Source organism: Typopeltis vanoorti, chromosome 10 (assembly GCF_054136105.1).
Source record: "Typopeltis vanoorti isolate ZY-2024b chromosome 10, IOZ_Tvanoo_1.0, whole genome shotgun sequence".
Classification (NCBI taxonomy): Eukaryota; Metazoa; Arthropoda; class Arachnida; order Uropygi; family Thelyphonidae; genus Typopeltis; species Typopeltis vanoorti.
In genome coordinates, this window is record NC_143558.1 from 204,938 (window position 1) to 223,966 (window position 19,029).

At 35.7% G+C, this 19,029-nt stretch overlaps 1 protein-coding gene across 3 annotated transcripts in view; it reads left to right on the forward strand.

The window, feature by feature from the left end:
* Positions 1-19,029, forward strand: part of LOC150102123 (tRNA (32-2'-O)-methyltransferase regulator THADA-like) — a 694,369-nt gene that overhangs the window by 91,864 nt on the left and 583,476 nt on the right. For all 3 annotated transcript variants that reach the window (XM_090398691.1, XM_090398692.1, XM_090398693.1), the window contains one exon: positions 4,916-4,964. In XM_090398691.1, the coding sequence (XP_090254817.1) occupies positions 4,916-4,964 (49 nt within the window). The remainder of the gene's footprint in view (positions 1-4,915; positions 4,965-19,029) is intronic.

Sequence of the window (19,029 nt, forward strand, 5' to 3'; positions counted from 1 at the left end):
TTCTTCTATATATTAACTTTGGTTCTGCACTATTCTTCCACACACCACTTGGAAAATATTGCAGTATCAGAACTCCCATAGAAGTAATTCACGATGCCTATTACCCAGTCCTTTCGTAGTCGGTTTTATGGCATACATCAACTCCCCCTTCTGTTACACACAACTGGTCTCTCTGCTGTCTCTAAAGCTTCTCTCCTTACTTACTTTCATTTTCCAACCAACTATGTTCCTTCTTCCTGCCAAAATTCGGTTCTAATCAGTTCCGCTTATATCCACTGGATTCTCTATTTATACACAGTAGCTCACGTTCTCAGCAAGAACTAACTAAAATGAACTTCATTTCTCCTTCAGCAGCCAATCAAATCCAATCAAAAGAATTACATAAAATCACTCTTACATACAGAAATAAAAAAAGATATATCACAATTCATATAATATACATTTAAATTTACATACACACAGTTTCTTATAATAAATTTTACAGAATAAACTAAATAAAATTAATGACATGTTTATATAGATACAAAAGATACAAAGATTATTTAATAGTATAATTTTTGCCTGTGTGTCACAGGCATCTTAGTACATTAAGTTCAAATTAAACAATAATTGACAATTCCAAAAAGCGCCACCTAAGTAGCTGGTGTAAGATAACTAAAAAGGTCAATAACTTTCCTAAAAATAAAAAAAATAAATAAATAAATAAAAATAATAATAATAAAATAAAAATAAATAAATAATAGAAATCAATACAATAAAAAGTTAGGAAAGATTAGCTGATTTGTAAAGTACTATCTCCCATAAAGGGGATAGACGTAAGCCGTCGGATCTGTTACATATACATGTATCTTCATGACTAGGCTATTTACGTCAGATCTGCTCTCCAGCCAATAGGCTGTGGGTTCGAATCCCACCATGGGTATGTCTGTGAAAATACTAGTAGTGGTGGTGGTCGGCGGTAGATGGCTTTGGTTGACTCGATCCACCGACTACAATCTTAGATTGTAGTGGGTGGAGAAGGAGAGTTGTAGAGTAGATGCCCTCCCTCGATGAGTCCTTGAACTCCTGTAGGTGTCATGTAATGATAATAATCATGCCAAAGTGAAATGACTTTACATTTTCTGACATTGAACTGACATCCATTTTCCCATGCCCACAATTCCAGTCTGTTCAATTCATTCTGAAAGTACTGCATATCAGCAGCATTCCTGATTACCCCACCTATCTTTGCATCATCAGCAAATAGCTGTGTGTCACTTGTCAAATCCTTCCCAATTTCATTAATGTACAGATTGAATAATAGTGGACCCTTGTGGTTATGCCACTGGTTACCTTAAATCTTGTAGACTCACATTCTCCATATACCACTTTTTAATATGGCTGACTGACAGCAGTCAGCCATTCTCTTATCCATGCTAATAGTCTATGATCCAATCCCATATTCTCCAATTTATGCAACAGTCTACCATGATGTATTCTGTCAAAAGCTTTAGCAAAATCCAAAAGTATCATGGTGTGTCCATTCCCCTTGTCTAGTTCAATGGTAACATTGTGATAGAATGTGAGCAAGTTGCTAACACATGACCTTCCCTTAATAAAACCATGTTGCTCTTTGCAAAGTAGAAGAGATTCACAACAACCCATTTCCGAATGCAAGTCCTAACCAATTTTTCCAAAATCTTTACCACCGCTCCTGAGATACTAATTGGTTGATAGGTGGATACACCAGTATGTGCACCATCCTTGTGCAGTAGTAATAATGAATTACTATACATTTTTTCCATTCCAGCAGAATCTCCCCTGTTTTGAGACTCATGTTGAACAGCCAGGTCAGCTGAACACTCTTTTAGTACACATGCTGATATCTCATCAGTCCCTATTGCTGAATTCTTATTCAGTTTGTGCAAGCACTGATACCTCATCCTCATACACCTGAGTTTCTTCATCTAGTGAGGAGGTAGCTGTGAGCTCAATGTTCCATACACCAGGTTGATACTTTTTAACAAAATGGGCACTCATTAGTTGAACAATCTCTTTTGCATCTGTTACCCTCATGCCATCTGCATTTAGAAGAGTTATTCTTTTATATTCATTCTTTCTTTTCTTGCAGCATATTGATAGAATTCTTGTGGGTTGTCTTTAGCACTCAGAGTGTTTCTTTCCATACAACAGTTTGACTATTCTAGCCTGCTGCTTATAATTTTCATAATGGGCATCATCCTTGTGCACACCATATTCCTTCCGCATCAACCTTTTCTTACAAATCTCTTAATAAGATTGCACATCCATTTGATTCCTACCCTATTTATTCTTCGAACTCTTGGGACACATTCTGATATCGCATCATTTAAGTATTGTTTAAATGATTCCCATGGACTATCGATATTCTTCCCATCCAGGAAATGATCCCATTCCACTGAACTCAGTATGCTCCTCATCATAATTACCTGCTTTGTAGTTCAGCATGTTACCTCTTCTGAATTGAACATTCATAAACTTAGTCACTTCCCAACTGAGTACTGTATGATCACTGTCACCAACCAGAGGCAGAATAGTTATATCTTTAACTGAAACACCCTCTGACAGTCTTTGACCCTATAGACATTTTTATCCACGTTATGCAATAGCTCTTCAACCTCATTTTCATGCACCCTCTAACTCTTCATCCAATGTAACAGTAGCACTGTGCACCATGTTACATACACCTATTTGATATATCTAAGCAAAGTGAGCACTCATTGATTGAAGCATCTCATTAGCTTCCAACACCCAAGTACCATCTGCATCAAATAAAGTTATTCTTTCACATTCATTCTTTCTTTTGCTTGCAGCATATCGATAAAATTCTTTTGGATTGCCTTTAGCTTGTTGCATGACCAATTTCTTTTCATACTCCGATTTAGCTTTTCACACAATATTCATTACTTTTCTGGCCTGAGTTTTATATAGTTCATTAAGTCCTGTCACTCTTATTCTCACAATATTCTTTCCACATCATCTTCTTGAGGATCTCTTGCTTAATAAATTGCACATCCATTTCACTCCCAACCTGTTTATTCTTCAAATACTAGTGTTACAATCAGATACCACCTCATGTAAGCACTTTTTCAAAGATTTCCATGCATTGATGACATTTTTCCCATTCAGTAACTGATACCATGGGACCAAAGATAATATTTTCCTAAGATGATTATAATTTCCAGCTTTGTAGTTCAGCATGTAACCTGTTCTAATTGGAGCATCAACACGTTATCTTGGAATAACTGTTCAGGTGGATGTAAGTTGGAAATCCAAAGAAGAATTGCTATGCTAAAAGAAGTATTAAAGTAAAATAAATGATTTATTACAAGTAAGATAAGTAAAGACATACAGAAATGATTTATAAAAACATTTGTTTGGAGCATATTCTTATATAGTCATGAGACTTGGACTGGAGCAGCCAGAGACTGGAAAAGAATTGAAGCTTTTGAAATGTACTGTTGGTGAGTATTGTTACGAATAAATTGGAAAGAAGGAAAAACTAATGAAGTCTTGTGCGAAATAAAAGAGAACTGAGTATTGAAGAAGACAGTCATAAAAATAAAGAAAGATGAAGTTCTGGGGACACATGGAGACATAACAAATAGATAATAAACATTTTAGAAGGGAAGATATGGGGGGAAAAGAATAAGAGGACATTCAAAATATACATTCTGAGAGGAGGTCTTTTTTATTAATCAGAAGACGTTATAAACTACTAAAGAAGAAAGCTCAAAATAGGATTGCCTAGAAAAGGGAATTCTCCATATTGACAAGTACTGGGACAGGATAGTGATGATTATGATGATGATCATGGAATGTTGATCATACAAGTTTAAAGTGGGAAAATGTAAAGGGTAGAAGTGAAAGATAATGGAGGGGCATCACTCTCACATGCAGTGTTCCCAGATTCTTGTTCAAGCTTGATCTGGGCAGTTCCGCCTGCATACTGCTATACTTGGACTCTCTCCAAGCACAACCTGGAAAGGTTAGCAGCAGCATGATTATTTACCATTTGATTGAGACACCTCGTGAAGAGTTCAGTCCTATGTACTAACTGGTAGTCAGCTTGCTGGAACCGCTATTGTGCTCTTGAATTATGGTGTAGAGAGAGTATGAACCATGTACTCTTCACCAATACTACTACATTTATGAAAAAAAAAGACAGGAGAAATGGATACTGGAAATCCTATTCTAGAGACAAAGCATAAAAAGGCTGCTTCATTCCTCCAATAAGCAACACAGTGGTATATCACTAAGTAATTAAAAATGTTTATCGCATAGACGTCTAGTTGGGATTTCCTCCAAGAAGGGGAAAGTACACTTTTTAAGGCAGCACTACTCGCTCGCCAGAGACCCTTTTGTGGAAACAGGTCATACGATGGAAATATGGGGCAATGACTTGGGAAGGCTAATATATATATTCTGTGGTTATCAGTCCTTAATGGCATCGATATATACATAACACTGATTATACAATTGAAAAGACATATCTTAGTCTGATTCATTTAAATGCCCGAAAACTTGAAATTTAAGATTAAGTGTGTAGCATAGAGAAACACCAGATACTACATAGGCTTGGGGGATAAGAACCCGATGGTGCAGTTATGACAGTATATAAACAGAGGCTACAGTTATTGGCTGTGACCTCTGCTTACTTTTCTTGTTTTTGTTGTACTTCTGTTTTGTTGTTTACTTATCTTCTTTATTTTTTGTTTTTGTATTCTTATCTTCTTTGTGTGTATCATTCGTCAGTTCCTTCTGAAAACTCTCAAATTTGCTTTATATGCAATTTCAGAGTGATTTATATTAAACTAATAAATTATATCAAACTCATAGATTATATTTTGTTAAATTTTGTGATGATTTTTTAATGTTTTATTAAATCTTTTTTAAGTATGTCAGTTTCTGTACAAGGCCCTCATGCTGTTGCAGAGTCAGTTGAGGTGAGTACTAATAAGTAACTAATAAAGCAACTTATATATTGCTGTTAATTTTTTTTTTTTTTTTTTTTGTATATTTAGTAAGTTTGGTGTTCCTTTTTTTTGCCCACATTTTCCTTTTCTCCCAGGAGAAAAGCTACTTATTTCCATAAACTTCTTTAAATCACATTAGCAGTACCCAAAGCAACACCACATTCATTAGCAATTTGTCTTTGAGTTGTGGATGTGTGCAGAAAGTGTATATATATTTTTGAACACTTTTTTGGAGATGTGTCCATTTTATAGCTCTACAAAATCAATAAAACACTATGAATTTCAACTTGTTTACAAACACACAATGCACAACGCTATTAATAAACATCTTAGTGACAGTTAAAACATGCAGTACTCAACCAAAAACTTTAATTAAATTCTGCTTGTTTGAATTAATTTGTTCGCTACTGTACTCCTCATGTAAATGATTTTCTCCATTCATCTTGTAATGTTGGGAAAATTTAGAGAAAAGTAGCTAATAATACTGGTAAGTATTATTAGCTATGACCATGATATGATCCCAGTTATGATAGTAGTAGGTATCTCAGCTATTGCTAGAGATCTGTTCAGGATATAGACTAGTCATTACTAGCACCAAGTTCCATTATAAAGATGTTCACAAAATCATATAGAGAGAAGACACAAGAAATAAGAAAAGTATCGTTGATTTTTATTGTTGATGGCAATATCTTTGCATTGACTCAGGACATGCATATTCAGAGGATTTAAAGTAGGATATGATTATTGTTGAACGACTTTCAAAGGGGAACTGTGGACTCAGATACACAAATGTTCAAGAAAAAATTAAAGTTTGAAAACAAAAACTGAAACTTTGCAGACTCAAACAGCGGCTACATTGCATAATTCAGAAGGCTTAGTGGTCAATTTCCAGAAATTGAGCTCTCATATTTTACATCTATGAAAAGAGAAATAAAACTGAATTTGACAATTACAGAGGTATTTCTCTGTGCTGACTGTTTCTGGTAAGATTTATGCAATAATACTTGAGAAAAGATTAAGAAAAATTGGAGAAGAACAAGCTAGCAGGTCAAAAAGAAGTTGTCACGATTAAATTTTCACTTTAACATAAATAGTGGAGAAATTATGAGTATATAACAAGGATCTGTGTTTAGGTTTTGTACATTTGGAAAAGGCAAAGGCATATGACAAGATGGCAACAGAAAGTTGATTCAGATTGCTTCAATTATATGGCGTAAATGTGATGTACATGCAATAGCCTATATTTGAGTTGTAAGTCAGGATTTTGAGGGGTGTTTAAGGGTACAAAGCTATATAACTAAGAGGAGACCTCCACTTATCCTTTAAAGGAATGTGGAGAAACGATCAGGGCTTCTGACTTAATGTTCAATCCTCATCTTCTTGTGGTGCACCCTCTTAGGTATCTACCTGGATACCGATCGAACGCGGATGGACTGGCAATTTGGGATTTAACCAACCAAATTGTATTCTTATTGGATTAATCCAGAATAAAAAATTATTGTAAAAAATATGACTGAATTTCATGCTGGCTGGGGCATCACCCAGTTAAACAAGGCCCCCATTGAGTGACAGAAATGCACCACACTAATTGGTAACATTAAAGTGGTGTTGTACCATAATTATGTTCCAGATACACATTTAATAAATGTGTATCTAACACATAATTATGCTATTAATGAATAATAGTTTAAGCATCAAAGCAGGAGTGCTATTCTAAATCAGCTACGACTCGTGATGGCACCAAAGGATGCCAGGGAACCAGGTCCAGCAAAAAGTCAGCTACTGGAACAAATCCTAAAACCTACCTCAACTGAACATCACCAGAGTTTAAGATCAATACTATCAACATAAGAAGCCTGAATGGCAAAGAAATTGAGCTAGCTGAATTGGATAAGTACCAGGTCAACATAATAGGGGTAACTGAAACAAAAAAAAAAAGGCAAGAACTGGTGAGATCTTTCTGAGCAATAAATACAAAATGTTATAATCAGGCAATGACACTCAAGATAAAGAAACAGTAACCATAGTATTCAACACTGAATACGAGGCTAATCTTCTTGAATGGCAGGCAGTCTCAAGTAGAGTGATGTGGGCAAATATGAGAATTGGGAACTGGACAATGAAACTTATTTGTGCCTATGATCCCACAGAAGGTTCTACTAAGGTAGAAGTGGGGGAATTTTTTGAGGCTTTAGTCAAAGCAGCTGACACAATGGAAAAAGGAAAAGCTGGTCCTTGTTGGAATCTAAATAGCAGAGTAGGAAATGATTGTCAGACATACAAAAATATTTTGGGAAAATTTGGAGAAAAGAGCAAAGCCAATAATAATGGCAAATGCCTGTTGGATTTCTGCTCAGGTCATGGACTGGTTATTACTAACACCATGTTCCAACATAACAATGTGCACAAATTCACATGGAGAGAAGAGGCAAGGAATAAAAAAAAGTCTCATTGACTATGTTATTGTTGATCTGTGCAGGACACCATAGTGTACAGAGGATTTGAAATTGGAAGTGATCACCATTTAGCCATCAGCAGGATAAAACTGAATTTTATATTGAAAAGAAACACATGTAAGAAAGTTTTAAAGCGAATAAAAATTGAGCAGCTCTCAGATGTGAACTGTGGACTAAAATACACAAACATGATTGAAGAAAAAATGAAAGAGTTTGGGAACAGCAACCAAACTTTGGAGATTCAGTGGCAAGCCCTGAAGAAAACACTGATTGATTCATCAGAGAGGCATGTGGTGAGGTTGTCTGCAAGGATAGAAAAATCAGAACTCCATGGTGTACACAGGAAGTTAAAGAGGCAGTGAAAGGAAAGAAGAAATCACATCAAAAGTTTCCTGGCAAATAAGTCAGCTTGTGCTCTTAGAGACAAATGTAAGAAAGCTGAACACTGTGCAAAACTAGCTAAACAAAAGTCATGGGAAGACTTTGGCAAGAACATCGAAAATAAATATCAAGAAGTGGCTAGATATTCTGGAGGTTGTTGAAGAAGCTCAGAAGTAGAGGAAAGAGTGCTGTAAAAGCAATTAGAAATGATAAAAGTGACATGAAAACAGGAGAAAAAGATATCTTTGCAGTATGGAGTAATTATTTTGAAAAATTGCTAAATGAAACAAGCAGTGATGACAGCATAGTGGTAAAAAACACTGACCAGGCATGCAGTCAGGATGCACTCCTACTGCCTTTCCACATTTGAGGCTTTTTCTACTTGAAGTATGGAAAAGCCTCAAATGTGGAAAGGCAGTAAGAGTAGATGACATTCGACCAGAAATGCTCAAGTATGGAGATTTTACAGTGACTGCACTGCATTGTTCAGAAGACCTGGACAGAGGGATGAATTCCAGATGATTGGAGTAGAGCTCTCATAGTACCCATATATAAAAAGGAAAATAAAACTGAATGTGAGAATTATAGAGGTATTTCTCTACTGAGGGTTCCTAAGAAGATATATGCAAGTATACTTAAGAAACGGTTGAGGCGAATTGCGGGAGAGAAGCTTGGTGAAGAACAAGCTGGATTCATGCTAAATAGACGCTCTCAGGATCAGATTTTCATTTTATGACAGGTAGTTGAGAAAACATGGGAATATAACAAAGATCTGTATTTAAGTTTTGTAGATCTGGAAAAGGCATATGACAAGGTGCCAAGAGAGAAGCTATTTGAAACACTACAGTTATATGGTCAATGGGGCATTATGTAATGCAATACTTAGTCTTTATTTGAGTTTTAAGTCAGCAGTTAGAATTGAAGGAAGTACAGGAAGATGGTTTAATGTTAAATCTGGTGTCAGACAAGGATGTACATTATGCCCTCTGTTATTCATTATCTATATGGATCACATTATGAAGGAAAGTGGTATTAAACCTGATATCAAAATTGGAGATGTTAATCTCAACTCTTTGCTTTATGCAGATGATGTTATACTTCTAAATAAATCTGCTACAAGTATGCAAGAGTCCCTGACTAAAGTGAATAACTGTTGTAATAGATATGGTATGAAGGTCAGCATTAAAAAGACAAAGACAATGAAAATAGGCAGAAACATTGAAAATATCAACTCCATTTTGAATGGAGGACCTATAGAACAAGTAAAACATTTCAGCTACTTCAGCACGATTTTTAGTGAAGATGGTAAATTAAATATGGAAATAGACAACAGAATCAACATAGCTGGAATGGTAGGAAGTCAACTGAATAAATTTATATAGAATAAGAGAGAAATTTGTGAAAACACTAAATCAAGCCAATTTTAACTTATCGATCTGAGAGAAGTAAAAGAAGTAGAAGTAAAAGTCAGAAGTAAAACACTTGACCAAAGACTAGAGAATGCAGATATGAGAGTCCTGAGAAAGATTAGGGGTATGAACAGATGGCATCAATGGCAATATCATATTAAAAATGAACATGAATAAAGAACTTGATATTGTCAGCATCTAAGAATGCGTTAGGAGAGCTAATCTCAGGTGGCATGGTCACTTAAACAGAATGGGAGAGGAAAGATTAGCAAAAGAAGTGTTCTCTGCCAGGTTGGCAGGAAAAAGACCCAGAGAAAGACCAAGATGTAGGTGGAGTGATTCAGTAAAAAGTGCCTTAGAAGATAGAAATATAAGATCTGATAATGTTGGAGTCTTGACAGGTAACAGACTGATTTGGAGGAAAATTGTAGATAGGAAGTTAGTAATGATTTAATTTTTCATGTAGTACTATCGTATCCTGTACACCCTTTGAGGATATATATCATGAATTTGATGATGATGAGTCAGCATTTAAGTCTGAAAGAGGTACAGCAAGATGATTTGATGTTAAATCACGTGTGGGATAAATGTATGCATTATCACCATTCTTATTCATCATTTCTAGGATCACATTATTGAAAGAAAGTGGCATTAAACATGATATCAGAATTAGAGGTGTTGCTCTTTATCCTTTACTTTATGTAGATGAGTTTATGCTCCTAAATAAATACAGTACAATTCTGCAGAAATCCCTGATGAAATTGAATAAATGCTGTAATATATTTGATATGCAAATTAGCAATAAACAAAATTAGCAATAAAAAACAGACAATGAAAATTGCCAGGAACATTGAAAACATCAATGACATCTTTTGAATCAAGTACCTATAGAACAAATAAAACTTTTCTGTTATTTAGACACAATTTTAATTTGGTAAATTACATATGGAAATAGATAACAGAATAAACAAACCAGATATAGTAAAAAGTCAACTCTATAAATTTATGTGGAATAAGAGAAATTAGTCAAACACTAAATTAACCTGTATACAAGACAGTGTTTAAACCAATTTTAACTGACAGATCTGAGAGCTGAGTTAAAAATAAAATTCTTGATCAATTTCTAGATATCAGAAATTTGGAAGTTCATAGGAGAGTTGACATTTATGACAGAATCATCATATTAAAAACTAGGATATTAGGAAGGAACTTGATATTGCTAGCATTGAGGGTCATGTGATCAGAGCTCTCCTCAGGTGTGTCCTGATCACATAATCAGAATTAGTAGAGGAAAGGTTAGCAAAACAAATGTTCTTTTGAAACATGGTAGGAAACAGACTCAGAAGAAGATCAAAATATAAGCCATGATAATGTGGAAGTCCAGACAACTAGCAGATTAATTTGGAGCAAAACTGTTGATAGGAAGTTGATAATGCAAACTTTCATTTGGTATTATTGTACTGAGATGCGCATCAGGAATTTGATGATATATACAGTATAATATATATGTATTTTTTTTTTAATATTGTGAATCCCTCCTATAAAGGGTTTTTAACCACTGCATTATAATTACCACTATGGATTGTATGACAGATAATCTGGAAATCTTTGCTAGAGTCTCAGCTATATAATACAGTTAGTAATGGATATAAACTTCTTTTTTTTTTTTTTTTTTTTTTTTTTGAAAGTTTATTTTTCACTAGGTTAGACTATAATAAATTTAGTTCAATCCTTTATCTCAGTGAGAGCGAACAAAGTTTGCACCTGAAAATATCTTCAGGACTGAATATAGTGTTGTACTATCTTACCTGGGTAAGTAGTACAACACCAAGGCAACTCGGAGCAAAGGTGGAGCAAGCTACCAACCCTCCTATCCCAGTATCTCCCATAATGTAAAACACATCTCCTTGTGGATATGTATACTCTTATGCATTAAGGGATTGGCCACTACCCAAACTAGTTTCGACCTTTTTTTCTTTTTTCTTTTTTTTTTTAACTCTGCCTCACTAATAACAGGCAGACTAATAAGGAACAGTTGAATCCTGTGAAACAGTAGTAGATTATGCAACTTTTAATATGTAGCATAATTCCCCTAATATAATAGTAATTACATTCGGGTAATTTCTGAAAGTCATAAATTTAACAAATGCGAACCACAGTTGGTTTCTGAAACAAGTTTTCTGCTTGTTTTTGCAAATTTTGTTTGGAAAGCAAAGAACAAGTTCATCGACCCACTTAGTGTCTGGAGAATAAGCTTTCCTATTGCATATAATCTGGTAAATCTGCAGATAAGATAGCGAGGAAAACACCACAAAAATTGCATATACACACACACACACATATAAATTCTGTAATTCTGCAGAACAACCCCCATCCCATCACTCTGCCTTCCCCAAAGAATACAACCTTCAGCAGTTCAAAAAAAAGTGAACAGATTCCTCATTTCTTCATGCTTTCTTGTCCTCACGTCATTGATATGCTGTTTTCCTGGTATCCTTTAATGTGCGGGTTAGATATTTTAAAAAAAAGAATATTTTTTTTATATGAATTCCACTCTTAAAAAGTCATAAACCTGTATTACGTTATAATTAGTAACAAGGATAGACTATAATCCAGAAATCCTTCCTGTAGATCGTAATCTCTGATATAAATGAGTACAGAAAAGTGAAGTAGTAGACCATTTCCTATATGCTTGTCTTTCAATAAGATGGTGAGGGGGGGGGACAAAATAAACTATTACCCTCAAACCCCTTCTTCAAAGTTATTTAAAGAAGTTTTGATATAAAAATTGGAAGACTGTCATACACCACACCTCAAAGAAAAAAAAAGAGGCTTTGACTTTAACCAGACGGCGGTTTCGATGTTTGAATACCTGCTTGAAAGTTTGTTGCTAGTTCATTTATACGTTGCATGATTTCGCTACTATTGACCCTTAATATATGTTAGTTACTTCAGGTGAAATACTGCCATAAAATCATTTAAATTTACTTTTGTCAAGTGAAAAGTGAAAAAACTTTCAGAGCTTCTTAAACTGTGAGTTGCAACCCCAAATGTGGTCACATAACTGAATGTGGGGGTTGCAAAAAATTTGGCAACAGTAAAAGGTTTCCGAACATGCAACAACCAAAAATTAATTCAAAATCAAATGTGTAATGAATCCGAGCTGCCAGAAAAATCCAAATGTGGTCGCGTAACTGAATGTGGAGGGCACAAAAAAATTGGCAACAGTAAAAGGTTTCTGAACATGCAACAACCAAAAATTAATTCAAAATCAAATGCGTAATGAGTCCAAGGTGTTTCTGGCAGCGCTCGCTCGCCCATGTTGCATTGTGCTACTTCACTGCAGCTCTGGTTCTGAACACGCAACATGCACACTTTACACTGCACATGTCGTTAAGCCATGCAACACCAACGAACGCTGCCAGAAACACCTCGGCTTTTGATCACTTCCAAAGCATGCTTTCAAGGGATTCTTATAGCTGTGTTAATTTTGCTAACAACAGTTAATCATATCTTATTTCTCACAAAAAGGATTCTCCACCGTTTTAGTTTCAGCACAACTTTTGATGACACTCAGTTCTGTGGACAAGTTATGATTTTCCTCCTCAGATCACTCTAACCTACAGTTTTCTTGGCTAAATGTATTAACATTATGGCCTCCTCAGCATCCAAGAAATTAGTTCTCTCTTGCTCAAGGCATTTCTTTACCTCTGACAGTTATTAACTCTATACAAACCACAAAGCTGTCCACTTATTGAATACTTCTCATATTTGAGATGGTGCTGTATGAGCTCCCTAAAAATACTTGACTCGGTACAGAAGAATGCAACAATTTTAATTGATTAATGGCTCATATGTCAACAATTCACTTGTTCTTTTTCACATAGATGTTCATATTTCTGTTGTTTTCATTTTCTACAAATATTTCCATGTCACTGTTCATTTCAAGCAGCATCAACAATCCCCCCCCCACATTTGCTTGATCTACTAAAGTAAATGCAACAGCTATTCAGTACTCCTTCACAGTTCACTTTCAAACTTGCAGATCAAATTTGTGTTCCTCTTTATTCATCATCATCATCAAATTCCTGCCATGTACCCTCAAGGAGTGTACAGGATATGATAGTACTACATGAAAAATTTACATCATTACTAACTTCCTATCTACAATTTTCCTCCAAATCAGTCTGTTACCTGTCAAGACTCCAACATTATCAGATCCTATATTTCTATCTTCTAAGGTACTTTTTACCATATCAATCCACCTATATCTTGGTCTTCCTCTGGGTCTTTTTCCTACAACCTGGCAGAGCACACTTGTTTTGCTAATCTTTCCTCTCCTATTCTGTTTAAGTGACCATACCACCTGAGATTAGCTCTGCACACACATTCCTGGATGCTGATAATGTCACATTCTCTCCTCTTCATTCATACTTGCTATTGCTGTCTTTTGGAACTGTTCCCCCTCTTATGTATTTCCTGAACAACAAATATGTTCTGGCTGTCCTTCAAATTGGTATCAGTTAGCTTTTGCTTTCTCCTGAACTGTCTGTCCATTTATTGTATTAATGAACTGTAGTCTCTTCTGCGTGAATTTTCACAGGAGTGGGGGGATAGCAATATCATGGTGTTATGTGCTCTCCAGGATATCAGACTTTGTAAAGACATTTGATAAGTACCACATGTTACCTTATTATGTCAGCTAGAAACAAATGGATATGAAAATTAGATAGGATGGTGAATAATGGACAGAAATGAAAGAGTGATATATGACTGGAGTAAAACAAAAGCAAGTGACATGCCACAAAGTTTTGTACTTGCATTGCTTTTGTTTAATTTATACATTAATGATATAAAGAATGATTTCAGGGGAAATACTATCCTTAATCCAATGGGAAATATGGGAAGTTTGAAAAGGTGCTTAAATGGGGTAGTACGAGAATGTGCTCCTAGACCTGAAAAAAAAAAAAAAAAGAAATAGGGTAGGAGTGAAATGTATGTGCAGCCTTATTAAGTAAGATATTCATAAGATGATGTGGAAAGAATGTCATGAGAATAAGAGTGAGAGGATTTATGAAATATATTATTATTATTATTATTATTATACGGGCACCTCCATGGAATTCGAAGACTCATTGCGGGAGATCTAATCTATCCACACCATCTATCATACCCTCCTTAAATCCATTAACAGACAAAGCACTCACAACTGACTCTGGCAACTCATTCACAACTCTCCAAGTAAAAAATCTAGTCCTCACACCCCTACTGACCACACCTTTATTCAACTTCCAGGGATGACCCCTTGTTTTTGTCCCTCTAGTAAAGAGCTGAAACATTTCCCCTGCATCTATCGTATAAAATCCTTTAAGCTGCTTAAATGTTTCTATCATATCCAGTATTTTTCTCCTTTCAACCAACTTCTGAAATCTATACACCTTCAGTCTATCCTCAAAGGGAACATTCCACAGGCTATTCATCATCTTGCTCACTTGCCTCTGAATTTTCTCCATCACTTCCTCATCCCCAAGAAACTCTGGGGGACCAGACTTGAGCACAGTAAACCAGATGTGGGCATATCAAGGCCTTATAAAGAGGAATTACAGCTCCATATCTCTACTTGTTAATGTGTTCTTCACTAGCCAAGTAATCTTATGGGCTACCTTAAACTTTAACGTTCTGTCTGCTGCTACCCTTAAATCTCCAGTTTCATCTATTTCCTGGAGTACAATGCCATCAATGTGATACATGGCTTGTTATTTATTTATCCCAAAATGCATAACTTTACATTTCTTGACATTAAACTGACACCCATTAACTTTTGCCCATAATGACAACCTATTTAAATTGTCCTACAAGCTCTCTACATCACCTTGATTAACTATTACTCTACTTGACTTTGCATCATCAGCAAACAACTGAATATTTCCCTTCAGGTTATTTTCTATATCATTTATGTACAAATTAAACAGCAATGGTCCCAGCACTGAACCTTGTGGCACACTACTAGTCATCACCTGTTTTTGCCTCGATTCTGCCCCACCGTATACCACTTTCTGATATCTGTCCAGCAGCCACCCTCTTAACCAGTGTCATATTCATCTCCATATGTTCTAATTCGCATAACAGTATTCCATGTGGTATTCTGTCAAATGCCTTTGCAAAATCCAGCAGAACCATCATGTAGCCATTTCCTTTATCCAACTCAGTAGTTACTCTATTATAAAAAGTTAATAAATTACTAAGACATGACAGACCCTTCACAAAGCCATGTTGACCCTCATACAGTATCCTATTATTATCTACCCATTCTTGAATTCTCTTTTTTACCAATTTTTCTAGTACTTTTTCCACCATGCCTGAGATACTGATTGGTCTATAATTTATTACTATAGTCTTAGAACCTCCCTTATGCAAAGGAATAATTTTGACCTCTTTCCACTCCTTTTGGAATTTTACCAGAGCTGAGACTTAAATTAAACAATTTAGTCAAAGGCATTGCCAGTTCCCTTTCGCATTCTTGCAAAACCCTAGCTGATATCCTATCTAATCCCATAGCTGTTTTTAAATTGAGATTCTGCAATATGCTAAGAACCACCAATTCATCCACCCTCTGTTCCCACATTAGTGTCTGTCACATAGGTTGAAGCAGTAACCTCACTAGGTAGATATATGCTTGCAAAGTGGTCACTCAGTAATTCAGCTATTTTATCTGCTTCTGTCTCCTTGTGGCCATCATCATCGTCATTAAGGTTAATCTTCCATAATCATTTTCCCTCTTATTTGCCACATAACGAAAGAACTCTTCAGGATTTTTTTTGGCCTGTTTGGCTAAATTCTTCTCATAATCTGATTTTGCCTTCCTTGCTATGCTAGTCACCTTTCTTGCCTGAGCCTTGTACTGTTTGTGAGTTTGCTGGTCACCTTCTCTTTATATACTCTCCGCAGCATTTTTTTCTTCTGCAGCATGAGCTGCAGAAGAAGAAAATTGCTACCTCTAGATGACCCTTAACTATATCCCATGCACTACTAACATTCTTACCCTTCAGCATTTTATGCCGTAGTATAGATTTAAGCTTCTTTCTAAGCATGTTATAATCACCTTCCTTGTAGTTCCACAAATACTCCTTATTGATAGAATATTCCTCATGTCTTACAATTCTCCAAGTCAGGATTGCATAGTCACTTTCACCAATCGGGGGCAATGTTGCCACATTGGTCATGAATAGCTCTTCCGATCCTGTGACCATATCCAATACTCTACCACCCCTAGTCCCCTTTATTACATGCTGCCTTAAGTTATAATCTCTCATCAGGTGTATAAATTCTGTTTCCTTTCTGCCATGTGATATTTCTTCCTTCCAGTCTGTATCTCCATAGTTGAAGGCCCCCCCCCCCATAATAATCACTTGACCTGTACTCATCATACTAATTTGGCAATGCAAGTCTTCCAGATCATCTTTTGAACTCCCTGGCCTATAGCAAAACAAACCATATATTTTTCTTACCATTCTTAATCTCACACCATATTGCTTCAAATGAACAACCACTCTCCCTCCTATCTCCTATTCTTTTTTGTTGCAATTCATATGCTATCATTAGCAGTACTCATTCCCCCCAATCCTATCTTCTCTATCTTCCCTGAAAATAGTGAACCCTTCACATTTAATCCCTATAGCTACATCGTCTGCTGTTATCCAAGTCTCATTAATGAATATAACTTTTGTCAAGATTGCACTAACCAATGCCAAAAACTCCTCCCTCTTGTTCCTGATACTTCTGGCATTAGTATATAGAAACGACAAACTCCCTTTATTCTCCCAACCATCTTTACTTTCTGAATTGACTACCCTACTCAATATTTTTGCTTGAGAGACTAGTCCTAACATGGTCATTTTCACACTCATTCACTTTATGGGTGCCTTCACACAAACTCACTTGCTTCCACCCTAATTACTTAAAGTTCCCTGAATTTGCACGTCATCATGCTCAGTGAACAAAGCTCTCACAAGCCAGTGATGTAACCATGACTTTAAATAGTGAATGCTACATCAAGAATGTGTTGGTTCCATTCACCCAGGATTTACATAGGATGTGTTGAGCAAAAAACATCCCATTTTGTGCACATGTATTCCAACAGGACGAAGCAACCTTTCACACCTCATGTGGTTCTAGAGCCTATTTATAAGAATACTTCCAATTTCAAGGTTCACAGAATTCCCATGCCCTTCATATTCTCCTAAGCTCGCATCACTTGATGCCAATCTAACAGATAAGCCTAGGTGGCAATGATTATTCATGACGTATTTTTAACAGTATTAACAACACCAATTGAACTATTTTGTAAAAAAATGTTTTATTAGCTGCTTTTGCAGAATTTCAAATCAGCATCATCAGAGCACAACACATCATGTATATGCAACAGTGAGTAAGCGAAACAATACAATTGTAATGGACAAAAATCTATAGTCCTATTTTGATGCCCTGTAATGTTTAAAAAAAAAAAAATTACAGCTATGTGGGAGTTGCTCTTAAGATAGTCTCCCAGATTTTTTGCAAATTAATGTAACCATATTTGTTCAGGTTAGGAAAATTCTTCATAGCCATGGCTGACTCAAAAAATAATCTTTCAGATCTGCAACGACTTCTAAATAGCACATTAGTTTTCTTCCATCTAATCCTGGAAGGGGTGTCTAAAGCGTGGTGCTAGTCCTGACTTGCCATAATAATGGTAGTGAATGTATGTTTTATGTTCTTCCTGGTTAACAGGAAGATGTTAACAGAACTTCCTGTCTGTTCATGGTAGGCCTAGTCACAGGGAATTTCATACGCTCCAGGGTGTGCTAGAGGGTGAAATTTATCGGATCAGAGTTGCTAATTTAATATGAGGTTTGAATGTGGTGCAAAGGCTATGTTTCATTAGTACTTTGGCTATCTTTTCTGATGTACCTCTGACATAGGGAATAGAGATGGTAATGTTGTGTTCCTGTGTATTATGGGAGGTGGGGGTAATGGGGCTATGTAGTATATATACTTAGTCTTTGGCCAAGAATGTATGGTGCTGATATAAGAGTTCTGTGGACAGAGCTGTATCATTAGAACAGATGGCTTTTGTTCTAACAATAGTTAGAACAAAAGTGTTTTTAAAAGTGCTCAGTGAAGAAGATAAGAATGCTCTCAGTCTGGGGCATAATTTTGCCATGACATGCAAACAAATTTAAAAAATTAGAAATCATGATGAAGGTAGGATGAGACATCTACAATCTTTCACTGTCAATAATATGCATTTAGATATAGCAAGCATCCTAAACAAGGCTAAACTACCCAGAAGTTATATACCATGTAATGAAATAGCTGTCTTAAAAAGTTTTATAAGAATAAAAATGTTGTTAATAAAACCAATAAGGGAAATTCAACAGTTATCATGGATGAAGAAGATTATAAAAAAAAAAATGCAGGATCTGCTATGTGATGGTTCTATGTACCAAGACTCCACTATGTCTGAATGGAAAAAAACTCTGCAAATTATTGAAAAAAGTGACTTCCTAACCAAAAGAAATCATCCAAAAAATAAAATAAACCACCCTGCATTTATGGATTACCAAAAGTCCACAAATCTAATATCCTCCTATGTCCTATCGTTGATAGCATAGATAGTCCTACATATAAACTTGCCCAACAGTTAGCCAAGTGTCTTGCCTTCCTTACAGGCAACTCCTCTATTTTTATAAAAAAATTCAGTCCATTTCAAATCACTAGTTAAAAACCATATCCTTAAAAATTCAGACA